This window comes from Myodes glareolus, chromosome 14 (assembly GCF_982192425.1).
Source record: "Myodes glareolus chromosome 14, mMyoGla1.1, whole genome shotgun sequence".
Taxonomy (NCBI): domain Eukaryota; kingdom Metazoa; phylum Chordata; class Mammalia; order Rodentia; family Cricetidae; genus Myodes; species Myodes glareolus.
Genome location: NC_142039.1, coordinates 66,172,980 through 66,191,927, shown reverse-complemented (window position 1 = coordinate 66,191,927; position 18,948 = coordinate 66,172,980). Strand labels below are relative to the sequence as shown.

General features: G+C 44.6%; 1 protein-coding gene and 1 non-coding gene across 7 annotated transcripts in view; one reads left to right on the top strand and one right to left on the bottom strand.

Annotated features, from left to right (window-relative positions):
* Positions 1 to 18,179, top strand: part of Rnf144b (ring finger protein 144B) — a 144,912-nt gene extending 126,733 nt beyond the window's left edge. For 5 of the 6 annotated variants that reach the window (XM_085699497.2, XM_048432957.3, XM_048432958.3 and 2 more), the window contains exons 5-8: positions 8,701 to 8,896; positions 10,737 to 10,881; positions 13,141 to 13,230; positions 14,623 to 18,179. In XM_085699497.2, the coding sequence (XP_085555623.1) occupies positions 8,701 to 8,896; positions 10,737 to 10,881; positions 13,141 to 13,230; positions 14,623 to 14,763 (572 nt within the window). In that variant the 3' untranslated portion in view covers positions 14,764 to 18,179. The remainder of the gene's footprint in view (positions 1 to 8,700; positions 8,897 to 10,736; positions 10,882 to 13,140; positions 13,231 to 14,622) is intronic. The other variant, XM_048432955.3, reaches the window with a different exon arrangement.
* LOC125399591 (small nucleolar RNA SNORA26) lies at positions 4,259 to 4,377 on the bottom strand. Its single transcript, XR_007231726.1, has one exon. It is a non-coding gene; the product is annotated as a small nucleolar RNA SNORA26 (small nucleolar RNA).
* Positions 18,180 to 18,948: the final 769 nt, after the last annotated feature.

Sequence of the window (18,948 nt, the reverse complement as noted above, 5' to 3'; positions counted from 1 at the left end):
AACAGTTGTTGATAATAAGAACTAACTACCTTTACATTACACACTCTTTCGCCTGTGTCTCCTTTCCCTAAATGAGATCATCATAACAGCCTTTAGGGAATGTCTTCATGTTGCCGTGGGTGTAATGATTGAGGCATTGTTAATGGAAACAGCAATTTTTGGTTAGCAGGCCAAAGAGGTCTTTGCATCCAAGTGGGGTTAATAATCTTGTGAGTGAGGTGCACATGGGAAGAAAAAAAAAAAGAAAGAAAGAAAGAAAGAAAAGAAAAACCTCAACAGATATCTTCGTGCTCTTTCCTCAAATGGTGTTTTGCTTTGTGGGACTTTTGAGTCCTCCAGTGTTGAACGTTTCTTATGATTGGCTTACACCTTCATGGCATGTGGTACTGTGCTCTGTCTACTTCAAAAAATTTAGGCAGGCTTTGCAAAGAGAGTATTTGGGGGGGGCGGTTGTTTTCGAGACAGGGTTTCTCTGTGTAGCTTTGGAGCCTATCCTAGAGCTAGCTCTTGTAGACCAGGCTGGCCTTGAACTCACAGAGATCTGCCTGCCTCTGCCTCCCGAGGCTGGGATTAAAGGCGTGTGTCACCATTGTCTGGCACACGTCTCTGCTTTCATCCATGATAAGTCAATTAATTAGTTTTATTTTTACATACAACTTATTTTTCTCTACTTACAAAGTCTAGGTAGGTGTCCTACTATAGGAAAAACTCAGGAAATTGAGGTTTTCCTCTGGGAAAAACCCTTGAATTCTGCAATGTTTTACAGTTTTGGACACTTCTTCAAGCCTGAGTCCATCTTTTTGAACAATGGTGATCTTCTGTATTCTTCCCAACATTCTGGACACTTTCCTCCTCAGCTTCGTGTGTCTTGTTCCTCAGCAGCCTCTTCTTTCAGGGCAGAACAATGGTATCGCCTGTTACGTCACCACAACGCCACCCCTTTATCTTACCCTGCATCCTTTACTGAAGGGTTCTGCCCTTAGTTCCCTAGGTTCTAGGGTGCCATTTAGGAACGAGGCACTCTGTGCAAATTCATACCACACACTCTAACCATCTCCTTTAATACAGGGTCCCCTTATTCCAGGTGTGAATCCTATTTTCTCTAGCCATGTTCTAGGGGATTATGACTCATTGTGGTAGGATGCCCAACACGGCCATATTAAAGAGACAAGAGTCCTGTGGAGGTAGCAACAATTACACATATCTAATATTGTGATTTCTTTTGACTAGTCTTCTATAACTTAGGGGCTCATCTGAAACTCACCAAACTTGAGTTATGCAAACTTTTGTGGGTCTTGGAGTAGTGTTAGAACAAATGACTTTCGATGTTATTCCAGATTTGGCAATCTTCTGTCCTTCCAACTCTCTTGAGAGCAGTCTGTTCGATGGTGGCTACTCTGTCTATGTGGACCGTATCGACTATAGCAGATGCTAATTCCGATTACTTTAGTTTAATGGCATTTTAACTCCCTGCAGAAGACCCCTCTTCTTTAAGATATCAAAGACAAATTAACTTCAGCATAATTAAAAATGCATCGGGTCATAAAAATTAACACGGCTTTATTTATTTCAGCTGATAATTAAATTAAATTGGGTGAGTGGTGTTTCCCACAATAATGATAATTCCTGCAGTGTGTCTTTTAGAGCAGACTCCGTGGCAGAGGATGACAGGAAAACCGCTCTTGTGGGTTGAGCAAGTGTACAGCAGGATAAAAGTAAATTGCATATGCCACCTGTCAAATGCCCCTGGTTGTCATGGAGGAAAAACAAGGGTTGAAGATTCAGGTTTCTTTTCTCTTCCCCTTTCACTTCCTCCCCCAGTGCTGAGCTTGACTGGGTTTGGGTTTTGAGAACTGAAAATAGTCATCCGGGTCAGATACAGTTCTTAGATCTCGTGGCAATTTTCACTTCCCAGGCTAATTGTCCGAATACAGAAGCAGAGAAGTTTGAAGTAGCATTTCTTGCTTTGTACAACTGCAGGGACAAGCAGTCTTCAGATAAATAGCCACGGGTCTTTACTTCAGTCACCAGCTCTCTTATGAGGAAGTAAATCGAAGTCTATAAATTTGCCTCTCTGATGAGGTATGCAGTGATTAAACCCTTTTAGATCGTGACCTTGCACGAGGTCATGCTCACCGGGACGTTTCAAGGTCACCGTTGGGCTGGACTGCTTTTGTCTAAATTCTTATATTCTAGGTTTATAAACTTAAAAACTATTTGTTTTTAAAATATTAAAAACTATTTGTTTACTATTTAATATTGTAAACTATTTGTTTACAATTCCATAATTTCTATAACGGAATTTGATAATACCCCATTGTCCTCTCTTAACCACTCATTTCTCCACTGAACCCCCTTTTCCCCACCAATCTCCCACCTATTTGAATGTCTTCTAAATTCATGTATTTATGATTATTGTGTTGTATGTGTATGATGTGAGGGGAGAAACATACATGCCAAGGCATGTATGGAAGTCCGTGGGTTCCAGGGATTAGATTCAGGACATCAGGCACTTCATAGCAAGTATCTTTGCCCGATGAACCATCTTGCCTGTGGTCTTAAGTTTGAAGAGAGAGGGCTGATGTAGGAGAGGAACGGGCACAATTGCACACATGAAATCCTCGGGAATATGAGCAGTAGTGCTCACTGCAGGATGCTGGATAGCTGAATCTTTGCACACAGAGCCTGCAGCTATGGAGGGCTGACTCTAAAATCTATTTCTTATCCTGGGTTGCCAGAGGCAGGCTCAGCGGTGGTGCACGCAGGCTTGTTGACTGACGTGCATGGCCGTTTCTTCTACGCGCTCTTTCCTCACAGGGGAAAGGAGAAGAAAGGCACACAGCTGAACGTGAGCGGGGAGATAGGGATCTCAGATGGGAAGAAGCCTAGGGAGGGAATTCATGTCTTGTAAAGCGTCCTTACGAATATTGTACGTGAGTCTTACAAAAAGACTCCCAGTTTCACACATGTGTAAATCACTTACATGATTTACCTGCCTTGTGGAGGTTACTGTGCTTTTCCAGTTACCAGTAACCCAGAATAAGAAATACATCTTACCACCAGTCTCCTATCTGCGGTGTCTGTGGCCACAGATTTAACTAACTTTGGATCAAAAATATTTTTTTTTTAAAAATTGCTTCTGTACTGAATATGTATACCCATTTTTTATTATTCTCTAAGTATTATAACAATTATCCATATAACATTTACACTGCAGTCAGTGTCTTAAGGAGGCTGGGGGTGACTGAAAACATGCAAATACCGTGCCATTTTATATAAAGGGCTTGAGCCAGTTTTGGTCCCTGTCCCTGGAGGAACGCTTGTATTCATGCACACGCATGCATGCTCACAACTCATTAAATGGCTTTCTCAGTCCCTGTCTCAGGGGTGATCAGGAAGTAGAAACCATTGGCCACAAGACCTGCTGAAGAGCCCTGTCACTCTTGTGGTTCGGTGTCTCTTCCTTTTATGCTATGCAAAGTCTGCTCTTCACCGTCCTGCTCAGTGCTCCACGACTCTCTGTGCGGAATGGCGTAGGTTGTGTGCACCGCTGTGTTTATCTCAGCTGGTCTCCCGTTCTGTGACCCTCTAGCTCGTCATGCTTGCCAGCTTCAAGGTGCAATTACTTTTGCTGTGGTTGATTTCACGCTGCCGGTGTGGTACCACTCACCTTGGATCTGCGGAGAGATGCCGTTGGCTAGCTAGCTTCCACGGCCCATGAGGCTGTGTCCTGCCATCCCTGGTGTTTTCTTTAAGTACAGAAGCTTAGCCCTGACATCTGGATAGAGACATCTCCCTCTGTGTCTCCTTATGCAGGCTGGCTGCACCTTGCTACCTAACGGACTGCTTTTCCAAAACCCTGTATTTCTATAGTGCCTTTGCCCTTCCTGGCTTAATCTCCTCAGGCTTCATCTCAGCGTGTGCTATCTGCTTGGTCTGTGATTAAAAGAAACCAGTTTTGCCTTCTGATGTTAGACTTGATTAAAGCAGGAAATTGTATTATGGATATGTGAAGCTGTAGTATGGATATGTAGAAAGCAAGCATAGAGGGCTTTCTGTTTGTAGCTATTAAGTACCCTACTCTTCCTCCTGCTCACAGGCATTTATTAACAATTTCATTTTTGTTGTCTTGTGAAACACACTCCCAATTGTTTGCATTGTTAGTTTTTTTGTTTTTTGCTTTTAGATGTTATATTGTTTTAAATACTGTGAGATTTCTGAGCTCAGAAGTCTTTATTTTTCTTTTTTCTTTTTGTTCATCTGTGACTCCAAACAGGATTCAAAGAGGAAGTGTACAGTCTCCTCTGGGTTCATGGAGAGTTCCTTTACCCTTCTGTGTTAGCCTCTTAAAGTACTGTGACAACCTTAAAAGGGCACAGGAAGGGGCAAGAAATCTTTATTTTTGTATTTCATATGCCCCAGTCTCTAACAAGTACTTGAAACCAATCATTTGTTGAACTAAGTATGAGTTCAACATGCCTAATTTTCAGTCTTTTAATGATGAGGGACGATGACTCAAAGTCAAATTAAGGAGAAGGTGGAGCCTCAGTTATGGCATAAATAAGTAGAATGTGGGCAGAGTCTCAGAACAGGATCTGGACAGCAGCCAGAGATGCTAGTCAAGAGCAGTATTAGCACACAAGAGAAAGGAGAGTAGTGGCCAGTGTAGCGAGAATTATAATTGGTATTAATAATAAAAACCCAGAGTTAGATATTGGGGTAAAAGCTGAAAGATCAGAGAAGCAGAGCAGCCAGTCACTAGAGAGACCTTTTGCCTCTACGGAATTCCCAGACCAAAATGGGCAAGATCCTGTCTCCACAAATCCTCAGACTGACTATCCGAGCTCCTGTCTCCTCCCCATTTATATTCCTCTCCCAGCCCAGCCGCATCCCTGCCTGTCTCCATTTTCCTAGTGCTAGGATTAAAGGCGTGTGACTTCCAAGTACTAAGATTAAAGGTGTGAGTTGTCACTACCTGGCTCTGTTTTCTCTTTTAGACTGGGTCTCGTACAGCCAAGTGTGGCCTTGAACTCACAGAGACCCACCTGCCTCTACTTTCTCAAGAGCTGGGATTAAAGGTGTGCGCCACCGCTGCCTGGCCTCGGTGGCTAACTAGCGGTTTCAGCGCTGCACTCTGATCTTCAGGCAAGCTTTATTTGTAAGATCACCAACAAAATATTACCACAGGCCAGAAAGAGGGAAGATAGATCCTAAACCACGGGACATGGAAGGAGAGACATGGAAGGAGAGCCGTCAGCTAGACGACAATTCAGGGACACTTGGGCATGCACCCAGAGGAATTTTGCTGGTGACTTTGAGGGAGCAGTTTAAGATTCTTTCAGCACACCTTTACTTCAGAACATTCGGGAAGATACGATGGGTAGGATGACATAGGAAGTGAAATGGGTGATAGTTATCAAGAACAGAGTTCTTAAAGGTCTAGTAACTTATTTATACTAGGAAAAATGACTGTTGCCCTTCTGAGTGACACCTCCCTCCTGAGTGCTTGGGGTTACAAGTGTGAGCCACTATGCCTGGCTTCACAAAATAGCTTTAAAGACCAACTTTAAAAATTAAACAAGTGGTGTTTGTGTCTTAAAAACAAGAATCACATGGACCAGTCAATCCCTGAGACAGCTCAGTGGGTAAAGGCACTTCCCACCATGCCTGAAGACGTGTGTTCAATCCCTGAGACAGCTTGGTGAATAAAGGCGCTTCCTGCCATGCCTGAAGACCCATGTTCAATCCCTGAGTCTCACGTGGCAGAAGGAAGTTGCCCTCTTACATCATGAACGCTGTGGCATGTACACAATCACAATACACAATAAGTAAGTGTAACTTTAAAAATTCTCATTCACAGTAAAAGAAATCTGTGCCTTTCCACCTCACCATTGACCTTCATTTCAGGAGAGCTGTTGGCTGCAAGAGTCTTCTGGAACCAGTGGAAATAAGTCTCTGTGTATACAGCTTTATAAACCTCGTTCATTTATACTATTCTGTAATCTGGTCTTTTCGTTGAGCACATCTCCTAGTTTTTATAAAAGTGCCTACAGTGCTCAACTACATGAATCTACAGTATTTGTCTGCTCAGCTATATATAGCTCCTTTATTTCTGACAGAATGTCTTAACTTAAAAAAATGATGTGAATTTGTGTTATGGTACACAAGGTTTCTACAGAATAATAATGTATGTGGATTTGTTTTTATTTACTTGTATAATTTCCATGTGCTGTACATAGAGATGAAACTATGGGCATAGGGAAAACTTTAAAGGTCATCTCAGACATGGCCATTTCATCCTTTCAGTAAAATCTGCCCTACAGTGTGATTATTTACTCCCTATGACTAGAAGTAGTCTTATCCATTAATATTCTTGCATCTACAAGGGCTATCTGAAAATGGCTTGAACAGCAAGGACATCCTCCTACTTCAGATGCAGGAATTCCTTAGGTGGGCGGTGATGGCTCTGGTTGACTTAGCAGCTCAAATGTCTTAAGCCAGCTTTTCCGCAGAGTCCCCAGATCCTAATGATTGTCCCAGTGTCGCAACTTCACATACCCATGGACAAAAGAATTAGCAGTACTGGACACTAGGTCTTGTTCTAGAAGCCCTGTGGTGGGTCTTACCTTACCTTTCTGTTGGCTGGAATCACATCCCATGCCCAGCCTTCCCTGTAAGAAGTCTGGGAAAGCGCAACTCTAGACTGCAGACTGTCATGGCAGACAGGTGTTTCTGTAAGCTGCAAGGGGATTGAGAGAGCTAGCTGGGAGCATTGGCTAGAGTGGCCAGTTCTGTTTTTAGGTAGAGCTAGAAATCCGTCTCCTGATATCTGCATTTGGGCATAGTTAGGCTCTGTAAGGCGTTCTTAAGAAGACTGGGGTATGGCTCAGTGCAGGCTGCTCCCCAGTGTATGTCTCATCCCCATGACTAACCAACAAGAAAGTCATACAACCCAGACATGCCCAAACATGACTTCTAGTGGAGGAAGTACAAGCACGACCACAGGTAGCATCTCAGCCACTAAGGACTTCTCTATGACAGTGGCCCATGAAGGTTGTACCACTTACTGTTGTCTTGTCATTTTGCTGGTCTGAGTTTACCATGGTATTATTAATACAACAGACTCGCCTAAGGCTGCATCTCGTACACATCCCTGGAGAGAGCCATAATGCCTCCATCCTTGCCCCACTCCCATGCTTTTGTGCCTGGTCCTCTTGCCCTATCCTGATGGTGGAAAAGTCAGATCCCTGTTTTCCATGGCTCAGATGCTTTCCTGGTGTTTGTGTTGGGGGTGGGGGTCAGCAGCGGCCCTGGGTTCTAAGCTACTTTGTAGCAATTTATCAGACTCTGTGATTGTTCCCCCATTTATCATTTCTGCTTTCATTGTACCATTTTGGATGCCTGAAACAATAAGTTGATAGGAACATGTCATAACTTCTCCAATTGTTACCGCTGATTAAAGTAATCATAATGGGTTGGACTTGACCTCAGAGGTTCAAGAGAGAATTATGATTAATAATAAATTTGTAAAGTACATCCATTCAGGGAAAGAAAGACTACTGCTCCCCCCTAGTATCCTCATACGTCTCGTCATAGGGCATATTACATGAAGAGAAATGGATTCTGTTAATGAGCGAGAAATGGGAAAACAAAAGAGATGTATAAATACTTAAACAGATGCAGGCTATCCACCCGCCACTCTTACCCTTTCTCCCATGTTTCTTATGGATCTAGCCACTGTCATATGAATGACTATCATTTAATAGTCTGAGAAAGTCCTGCTTGTTTCCAGAGCCTGTGGGCACTTCAGAAATAGTTTTTAATGTGTCCACTGGTAAGACAGCAAGCTCCTTAAATCTGACTTCCTAGCTACGCCACACTGGATACTGTTTGATCCTAAGCTATTTGAATCCTTGTTTTCCAATTCCCTGCTGTATGAACTGTATCTCAGGGCCCAAAACGCTTGTTCGTTTGTGTAGAATACTTCTGTTCTCTTGCTCTGATGCTCTGCACATTATCTTTTCCTTCAGGATGGTATCTAGTTCATTATAGAAGAGTGTTGACAGAGGCCACTAGTTCATTTCCTGACTGCCCTGACTTGAAATAATCTCACAGAAACTACATTATATTTACATCACTGCTTGGCCAATCACTTAAGCGTATTGCTAGCTAGCTCTTATATCTTAAATTAACCCATTTCTATTGGTTCATCTGCCTCCTGCGGGTGGCTCCATGGCTTCTCTCTGGCTCTGCCTACTCTCTCTCTAGATATTTCTTCCAGTTTGGTATATTCTGTTAAGCCATTGGCCAAAAGCAGCTTCTTTATTAATCAATAAAAGCAACACATATACAAAAGGACTTCTCACACCAAAAGAAACTTGAGGTTTTGTGCATTTTGAGTGCTCAGAGGCAAGTTGTAGTTTTTGGTTAAAGACCATAGTGTACCTATTACTATTAGTAAAGGAAATGATGACTTGCTCTGTTAATTCCTACCTCGAGAATGTAACAGGGATGACCCTGTGCTCTGGATGGTGGGTGGTGGGCTTAGATCCATTATGAAGATTGTCAGTCATGGACATGGCCACTCCCTTGCTGATACTATGCTATACATGTTGCTCCATGAAAAAGATAAATGAAGGGCAGAAAGCTTAATGCTTGGATCGGAGCTAGCCCATCTCAATTTCCTCCTTTATGTTTCAGAGGTTCATATGGACCCCCTCCGAACATGGTGTCCTGTTGCAGACTGCCAGACAGTGTGCCACATTGCAGCAGGAGACCCAGGGAAGCCTGTGATGGTGGAGTGCCCTTCTTGCCACCTGAAATTCTGCTCATGTTGCAAGGATGCTTGGCACGGGGAGTCCTCCTGTAGAGATCAGCCTATTGTGCCGGAGCATGGGTAAGGGATGATGTTTCTTCGGGATTACTCCTTGTGTTCTTTTCAAACTCCACATCAATGGCTTTGGGAAAGAGTTTGAGCCCAATGGCTTTTAGACACTCACTGAAGAAATATCCTGAGAAGAATTAGTCAGGTGGTAACAGACACCACCCAGAACAGCCTGTCTAAAAGGGATTCTAGCTCTTTAGCCTAAGGGGACCTTCCAGGCATGTTAAGCTTGTTTGAGTTCACGCCCTTTGGGTAGACAGGTTCCTCACTCTGTAGGTTTTAGCAGAAAGTTGGGGCTTTGTACAAAACCATGTTTACCCATCACTGGTGTAGCCCATTCTTCCTGTTTACAAAATAAGAGAGATATGATCTTCCCTGATTAAATGGCCATCTCATGGGGTATGCTGATCCCACAGAGCACATAGACAAATAGACTGTCTTCCTAAGTGCTTAGAAAATATGGGAAGAGAGATTCGTTCCTAATGCTTTATGCTATGTAAAGGTGGTGTCAGGTCTCAGATTTTATGTTGAGAAGCAATTCAACTAGTGGGTGCCTTTTTGTATGGAGGGTTTTTATGGCAGCAGCCAGGCACAAGTGAGAGACCTTTGTGTTGGATCCCATGCTCCGCTTGAGGCTATGGCTGTTCTGCACTAGCAAGAACAAAACACCAGTGTTCCCAGCCAGTTGGCTTAGTCACCCAGTGCCCTCAGACTGTGCAGAACCGGTCTTCAGGAAGAGTCACGCTGCCTGGCTGTGGTGCTTTGCTTGGATAGCAAATCAAGCACAGAAGAAAGAGAACTCTGATACACGCGCTGCTATGTACCATTCCTAGCAGGTTTGAAGCGGTGCCTTCCATAGTAGTTAGCTCCCCGAGTAAGCTTAAAGGGTTCAGAGGAGGGGGGCGGGTGACTTGAGTTCTGACATTGTTCATGGCATCTAGATGGCCTCATATAAGACACTCAGTCTCTTATGAGTCTGTATCCCCATTGAGAAAAAGGGGCATTAAAATTTTTGTTACATTTATTTACCGTGTGTGTGTGTGTGTGTGTGTATGTGTGGACCTTTGGCATCATGTGTGAAGGTCAGAGGACAACTTGTGAGAGGTTCCCTTTTACCATGTGGGTACCAGGGATTGAACTCAGGTCATCAGGCTTAGCAGCAAGTGCCTTTACCCACAGAACTATCTCATCAGCCCAAAGGAGAATATTAAAATAGAGATGCTGTGTCCATCATAGGTTTGACAACACTTTGTAAACTGTGATGTCTCTGGGTGCTGGGTGGTGGCTTTGATACACAGTCAGTGGAGTGTGATGCCGCGCTCTGACTTCCTCATAGCTCAACCTGAACCGCTTAAGTCCTGTGTCCCTTTCTGCTGTGGTCACACACTGGCCTCTTTGTCAACTTGAAGGAGGTCTTTTCGATAATGGTTGGCATCTCTTTGAGTTTCGCTAACTGTATCCCACCCCTTCCTCTTATTTAATGAACAGGTCGTTATATAGACTGCATCCTGTTCGGATCCAGAGTTAAGTTCTTACCAGTCCTAACTCTCTCCGTGTACTTCTTACGCAGAGAATGTGTGATCCGGGAATGAAGGCTCAATTTGGCAAAGCAATAAAGTCAGGCAGCTGTGGAAAGTATAATTATATAATTCATTAGGAGCCAAAATAAATAAATTCTTTCTTATTGAGCTATCTGAACAACTAATAATCCATGTCTTCCATTTTTCCTCCCACCCCTTTCTTTGGAAGTGAATTAGACACAGCAAGCAGAACCTATTAACCACCCTTCTAACAGCCCCGACAGGCAGGTGGGTGACCACTGACTGAACACGTCTCGTCTGTTTTGTTTTAGGGCGCTCTTTGGGACGGAGGTAGATGCCCCTATTAAGCAGTGCCCAGTTTGCCGTATTTACATTGAACGCAATGAAGGCTGCGCTCAGATGATGTGCAAGAACTGCAAGCACACATTTTGCTGGTACTGTCTGCAGAACCTGGATGTGAGTTCTCCTCGGAAGAGGCTGAGCATTTCCCTTTGCTGTGTCTGTGCCACAGTCAGAGCCCTAGAGTCCTTCCCTATAACACATGGAGCTTCTTGTCATCCTGCAAAAGGAATCTGGTTTTCTTAGTGAGGTTTCCTAAGCCTGACTCCTTGTGTCTGTACTTTCCTGTCTTCCTTCTTTCTCTCTTTCTTCCCTCCTCCTTCTCTGACTTCTCACTTGGTCTTTCCCTTTGTTTCATTTGGTCCATGGCACTGGGCCCTGGACCCTGTCCTCGCTCCCTCCCTCCCTCCCTCCCTCCCTCCCTCCCTCCCTCCCCCCCTCTTTTTCTTTCTTCCTTCTTTCCTTACTTCCTTTCTCCTTCTTTTTCTCTTCTTCTTTTGGTTGTTCAAGACAGGGTTTCTCTCTGTAACCCTGTCCTGGCTGTCCTGGAACTCACTCTGTAGACCAGGCTAACCTCGAACTCACCAAGATCCACCTGTCTCTGCCTCCTGAGTGCTGGGATTAATGGCATGGGCCACCAGCGCCCCAGCGAGCTTGGTCTTTTTTAAGGAAGTGCATTAGATTGCAGCCTTGAGGGTGGATGTTGCAGATGAAAAACTTTAAACAACTCACAAATGCCTTCCACTGTGAGTAACCTCACTTCTGCATAGTCCTGTAGATGGCAAGTGTGTGCAGTATTTAACACAGTTTTCACATTAAAAGCAGGTCCTAGGGTTTTCTCCTTGGTGTCCCCAGTCCATAAACTGGGTTTCTATCCACAAGAAGCTGAGTCTCTGTGCTTCTCTTTAGGAGGCAAGAATGCAAGGGCTCAATGTGTGCAGCAGATCTCCATCCTTTGGCTAGACTGTGTGCGAGGGATGGCATTGTGGGGAACACTGTGTTCAGACACGTGTGCTGTGTGGGCCCAGAGATGACACGGGGCAGATGTTAAATGTCTGCACACATGGACTTCAGATGTTAAAGCATGCTTTTCTGCCGTGGTGTCTCGGGATCTTGCTTTCTCTGTTTTAGAGGAGGGCCTTGGCTTGTGGTTGAGATGCTTTTCTGCAGGGCAGTATGTTATGCCACACGGTGTTGGTGTGTTTGTGGGAAAGTTGAAAACCTGGGACAAAGGAGGATTTTCTAAAGCCCAAGTCTGAGACAGCCGCCAAACAGAGACTGTGCGTGCTGGGCACCGAGTTTTCTCCTGCCTTCATCTTCATGCGTGCTGCGTCAGAGGCTAAGATGGAGGAGCCTCACGTCTCTGTCCCCTTCAGTTCTCTTTCCTCTCCCTGTGACCTCAGCGTCTACTCCTGTCCCATTTCAGTCTGTCTGTTGTGTGCTGTTTAGAGAGGAGCCAGCCTCCTCACGCTGACCATCTCTCCTCTCTGTTCAGAAGCCAAGCTTCCAGAGAGCCCAGTCATGTCTTGCAGCTGACATCTACCTTCCTCCAGTCAGCCCAAGACACGCAAGTGGCCATGTGGCCATACCATGACTGCATTCTTTCCAAGGTTTTGCATGATTTCTCACTGGTAAAATTCAACATCCTTGGCTTTCCCAGGGTTTCTGCTGCATCTTGGCCAGTTCCACTTCTTCTATTTCTTTTGGCCTTGCCTCTCTGACTGTACCTCAGTTTCCTTTCTAGACTCCTTACCTGTTTGTGGATGTCTTCTCTAAACAAACTTCTCAGTCCACTTCTCTTCTAGATAATCTCATTGAGTTCTGTTATCTGGGGCCCCCATTTTATGTTTATTAATGTCCAAGTCTCTCCTTCAACGACCAGGTATAGGTAATGGGCTGCCTTTGGATGTATTGCCTAGGTGTCAAGTTCAGCATGTCCAAACTGTAGTCCATCTTTACCCCCCAAATCCATCTCAGAGTTCTCTCTCTGAACAAAGCCACTGTCTTCTTTCTCCTCCTTCAGGACCCTGTTTCCCTGCTTCATCATGTATGTAGCTCAGTACTCTCTGTCATCTGTCAGATGATGGCATTTCTCACCCAGGTATGCTCCTGGTTTACCCCTGTGAGAGCTTGCTGTCAGTCACCTGTCGGAGATGGTCGGTCAGGGCCATCCCTTTTTCTGTTGCTTCAGCTAAGAGTTGATTATGATTTGTCTCCTTGGTGAGTTACAGAACTGCAAGCCGTGCTGAAGAGGGTGGGCTTGGCATTCCTAGAGGAAGTCACTCATAGCGTTAGGTGTCCTAAGCACTTCATATCCACCTCTCAGCTCCACGTTGTGTGATTACTGAAACTCCTTTTTCCTTTCTTTCTTTTCAGAATGACATATTCCTTAGGCATTATGACAAAGGACCATGCAGGAATAAGCTCGGCCACTCGAGAGCATCGGTAATGTGGAACCGCACACAGGTACCCTCCTCCTTAAGGAAACATGAGATGCATTGGAATTAATGTGGCTTCCTTGCTTTCTCATGCCCTCCTGGGAGGTTCTGGTACAAGGCAAGAGAGCGAGAACGATGGAGCAGCTGCCTGCAGTTAATTCAAGGGCATGATTATTGAGGGACAGAGGCGCCAGAGAGCCGAGCGTTAGAGTGACCAGCCGCATGAACACCCGTGTTCTTTGCTCTTGCAAAACATGGGAGGAGTTTCCTACAAGCACTTAGAGCACATCAGCCATCAGAAGAGAGTTCTCCAATACTATGAGCTCCTGCCAGGCCTCAGATCCCTCTGTACATTCCATTGTGTGTTTATGTGGTAGTTCAAAGGGAACTGTACTTTGTTTTTTAATAGTGTTTTGTATTTATCAAAGGCTATGGTCCCTTTGAGGAAACCAATGCTTATATCCTAACGATCATTATTAATGTCCCTGTGAGACTGTTGGGGAAGCCCCGATAGAGAACAAGCCAGCACCCACAGTGCAGGGTTTAGAGTTAACGGCTAAGCCGAGTTAGCCTTTTGTTTGTTCTCAACCTCAGTTTAGTCCTTTGTAGTTTTGTAGTCTATATCCAGTTTAGAACGTTGCTGAACATGTCTGAGATGGTGTCCTAGTCTTTCACCTAACAGGTGATTGTAGAAAGGGTGATGAAGATTGTTTCGTCCAAGTTCTGGATGTTGGATGTCTGAGGTTCAGGTATCAACATGGGCAGGTTCTGCTGAGGGCCCTTGTATTAGATATTTGTCTCAGGACTTAAAGGAGCAGGAGTTCAGTTTGGCTCACGGTTTGAGGGGATACAGTCCATTATGGCGGGGAGGACACGGCGGAGTTCATGGCGGTAAGGAGCTTGAGGCTGGGACTCCATCTCTCCGCATGATGTGCACAGGAATCAGGGAGGGGAGGGCACTAGCATTCGTCAGGCTCTCTTCTTTTTTTCCTTCTTGTTATTCAGTCCGATGCCCCGCCCATGGGATGGCTTCATACATCTTCCCTTCTCAGTTAATCGTGTCTGGAAATGTCCACACAGACATGTTCAGAAGTGTGTCTCTTAGATGATTCTAAGTCTAGACGTGTTGGCAATGAGGAGATACATCCACAGCAAGCCTTCTGCTCATAGATGATAGTTTCCTTGCTGTGTTCTCCCATGGGAGAAAGCTGAGGATGGAGGTGAGCTCTTGAGCTCCCAAGGCTCTATCTCAGCTAGGGGCTCCCCTCTCCCAATGCCATCACACTGAGTATTAGGGTTCCGACACAGGAGTTTGGAAGGGGGATGCAAGCATCCATACCATAAAGGCCATGACACCTGGGGCAGGTGCACATCTAAGATGATATAACTACTGAAATAGGGTTTTCTCTTCCATTTCCAGGTAGTGGGCATCCTTGTGGGCTTAGGCGTCATTGCGTTGGTGACCTCACCCCTGCTACTCCTGGCCTCTCCGTGTATTATCTGCTGTGTCTGCAAGTCCTGTCGAGGCAAGAAGAAAAAGCACGATCCATCCACAACCTAAAGCTACCTGCACAGACATCCGGGTTATGTGAGACAGAGCAGCGATAATGCCCACTTAGTGACCTTGCCTCCTTCTCCTTGCCAAACTTTGGAAGTGCCTCTGTGTCCAGACTCTGAACTTGCCCGCTAGCATTTGGTGTTGGAAAAGGTCAAGTCCCGGGTGCGAGTGTTCCTGTGTAGTGAGAAGCAGCCCCGCAGTCCAGACTGTGTCTGTGGAGCAGGTTGGGAGCTTTGCTGCTGCCTGGGAGACTCGAACACATCACCATCTTGCCATCTAAAGGATCCCACCCGGCTGCTCATCCTCCATCCCGACCTAAGGACCCCGGGTGAATGTCCAGTGTAGTAATGGCATTGCCGTGTTTGGCGGCATTGCAAGCTGAGCAAAGTCTGTGTTGATTCCACTGCCGTGAGACACATGGCAGACACCCAGAGTCAGAGGGGAAGGTTAAGACTGCACGGTGAAGAAGCTCTATGAGCAGTAGGGCCGGCCGCTTATCTCAGGAGTCGACGCACTGGCTGGCATGCCTGTGCCGGCTACTGCGAGCCCTTCTCCAGTGTTCCCACAGTGACTTGGCAGAAACATAATAGCTCTCTCTGTGTGTGATCTCATCTTCAGGCAGGAGAAACTGCTGTTCAGAGGGAGTTGTCCCTTCCTGGGAAAAGGTTGTAACCTATAAAACAACATGGCCTAATTTAGTGTCTGTTATTCAGCAGATATTGTCCTTCTACAGTAACCAGTTCACTGCTCACAGTCTGCAGCTGTGGTCTATAAAGTATTTTAGATGGGATGTGGGTAGGAAAGTTTCAAAGCCTTTGTCGTAGACAGCAGGGTCCTTTCTTGGGCTCTGTGGTCATATTCCCAACAGATTAGGAGTTGGACCAGAAAGTGTCCGTCAGCAGTACATTCTACAGCCTGTCCATTCACCTACATAGAATCCATGTGACTCCCCCTAGGCATCCATGGGGTTATCCAACAGATGACTCAAAGCAAGATTAGTTCAAAGACCTTGTTCCTTTCTATGACTAATTGATTTATTTGTCAGAATAAAGGTAATATTTCTTTTGCTTAGTACAACGTGAATTTTTGTTGTTAATTCGCAACTTACCCGGAAGGGTAGACTCAGAAACAAATCTTTGAGAACAACACCTAGTGCGGCCCTTATGCTGTCTATAAAGTCAGGATCAGGCCATTCACATACTTTCAGACATAGTGAGAGCAGCTCTTTGCCGGGCCTAATTTACTATCGTTCTCCTGGGAGCTGTTCAGACAACCTGAGTAATTTCTGTGTCCTCAAGAAACTGATAAAATGACCACACAAAACCAAATGGACGTATTTCATGTGTCTTCAGTCATTTGGATTTGTGTCACCTCACAATGACTCATCCTGCCTATTATACCATTCGTCAGCAAATAGGTTTTTTAAAGACAAACATATACTCTCCAGTGACAGGATTTTACAGCTGCCCTGAGCAACGCAGCCGGTGCTTTCCTAAGAACAGTGTGTGTTCCGTGTTGACGGAGACTTCTGAGGGCAGGGAGACTTGTCAGGGCCTATCTGTTTTCCACGCTAACTTGGTGACTAGATTGTTAAATTGCTGCTATCCTGGATCTGTTATCAGAAACGGCTGCTTTGCCTCTGCCGTGGGATGTATCCTAAGGGGGGTGTGTATGTTCAGGGATCGCTAGTTCATGCACATATATTAATATCTGATGTATGTACAGTACGTTCAATGGCTGTGTACTTTTTTATTCTCCAGTCTGTTTAAAACATAGGTCTCTGGAAAACTTAGGGGTGGCAACAAGCCCAAATCATTTGGATCATTTATTAGAAATTTCTCCGTATAAACTGGTTCGGTTCTCCATTGAATGTCTAAGCACTTCAGAAAACACAACAGAAAAACCTCTCTTCTGAAAGGGTCTTTCACATTAGTGCAGATATAAATGCACATCTGAATAGTTAACTTGCACAGACATTGGCAGCTGCCTCCCTTGAGGTGAGGGGCTTTTGTTACAGCTCAGGGGATTACAGGAACTCAGCTGAAATTGGATTTTTGTAGCAAGAATGTCAGCAGCGACAATGCTAGCCATCGTTGGCTAATTCTCGGAGCTCGCTTGGTTCTAACTGGGGCAGATTTCACGTAACCTGAAATGCTGTTATCTCAGAAATAAGAGCTGGCGGATTTGGAGTAACGGTGGAAAAGAATGTCTGTGCTAGTTCCCTGCCAAAATTGAGGGAAATGGCCTTCCAGAATGTTTTATGAAAGCCTTCGTTTTGACTTTATTTTGGTTTCATTTTTTCAGCTGGGAGGGGGATTGTTTGTCAAACTGATTTTACCTAACTGGATATTTTTCTTTCGTGTTGTGAAGTGCCTGAATAATGGTGTCTCCTTCCTTGTGGGGTGAGACGTGTGTGTGTGTGTGTGAGAGAGAGAGAGTGTGTGTGCCCGAATTCCCTTGAGAATTTGGTAACTAGATATATAGGTATATATATACCTATATAACTAGGTATATATCTCTGGCACATCCCAGGGCACAACACCAGCCTAACTCGACTTTGTTTACAGAGACACGAGGTGGCAACTGTCATGGGAACGGCTGGTGTTTTCACTTTGAGTTGTTGGCCTCTGGGAAGTTTACTTCCTCTGCCCCTCAGCTTCCTCCTTCTGATTTAGAAGATTCTTATAAGAAGTGTTTGGCTGTCCAAAAATTGTCTAGCTCATTTTAAACAGATTTAGAAGCCCACCAGGTCTGCACCTTCCAGAAATCTCACTGGATACAATGGTCCATGATCCAGACCTTGCCACTTCTGGGGTTTCCCCCGTTAGAATCTGTTAGAGAAGACAGGAGCCTGGGAGCAAGTGTTAGACTCTTAGCCATGCTATTTGTTCGTGCCATGGGTATTTGCTCTGGATTTGAAATCTGTACTTTGAAAATGGCCTTTGGAAAGCAAATAATTCCGTGTGAGATTTCTCATAGTCAGCATCACAAAACAATTCTCTTCATTCAAGTGGAAAATCCTCATTGATTTTTGGATGTCCAAAACTCTTTCTCGGAAGCCAAGTTTCCTCTTCAAAATTACTCAATAACCAAGTATGTGCTGCTTTCTCCTTCTATGCCCCGTGCTCCTAAAGAACATGTCTCCTTGTCCATGGATAGATGCCTTTCTGTATGTGAAACTGTGTTCACACGTGCTGCTGTGAGATCCAGTTCGGAAATGCCTTAGAAGAATGACATTGTGTCGCTGTCTCAGTTGATATCTACAGGCCCTCACATCTCATGTTGGCTCATGGTCCAGGAAGTTTCGTTATGTGCTTACTTCAATTGCTGTTGTATTGTATATATTTTTTCAATTCTTTGGGAAGAAAATGAACTGTTTTAGTCTCTTTAGCCCCAATAAATGTGAGTGGGAAACCAAACGTGTTAGCCTTTGTTCTGTACAACCTTCAGTCCTAGTCTCTAGGAACCAACTAAATCACGATGAAATCCCAGACTCAGAATTTACAAAACAAAACAAAACACACAAACAAACAAAACACCCCAAAACCAACCAGAATTTCTGTCTAGGTGATTCTTGGTGTTGTATTTCTTGAAGAAACAGGAGCAGGGCGATGCCATCACTCGATGTGGACTAAATCATGTTGTGCGGGCAAGTTCACATCAGCAGCACACAGGGGTCAACTCCAGACAGCGAAGTCATCAGCAAGATCCCCTCTTTAGCCATACTAAACAACCACACCACAAACCATGGCTCTGTGGCAAAGTAGAGTTCAGTCAAAACGAGGGTTAGACTAAATGCCAAGATCAGTTCCGACCGTCACAAAACCTCTTAGGAGGATGGCTTTCCTTGCTATGAATTTAAAAAACAGAATTACATGAGAGTATTAGCTTATGGTCATGGTCATTTGATTAGTATTCAGGGCAAGATTCCCTTAAGGTTGAGTCCGGAAGTTGGTTAACAACTTGGCCTTGTGTCTCTACAAGGCTGAAGACTCACTTTCTTGAACTGATGTTGCCTGTTTGCTAGATGTTATATTCCCCTTACAGTAATACCCGAACATTTGCAATAAACTGATTATTTAAATTTCATTTTGTAATAATTCAGTGTGTGGGGGAAAAAGCAGTAAGACCATGTAAAACATTTGGGGTTATAGTTGTTTAATTTTCTTAATCATCTCCTAGAATGCC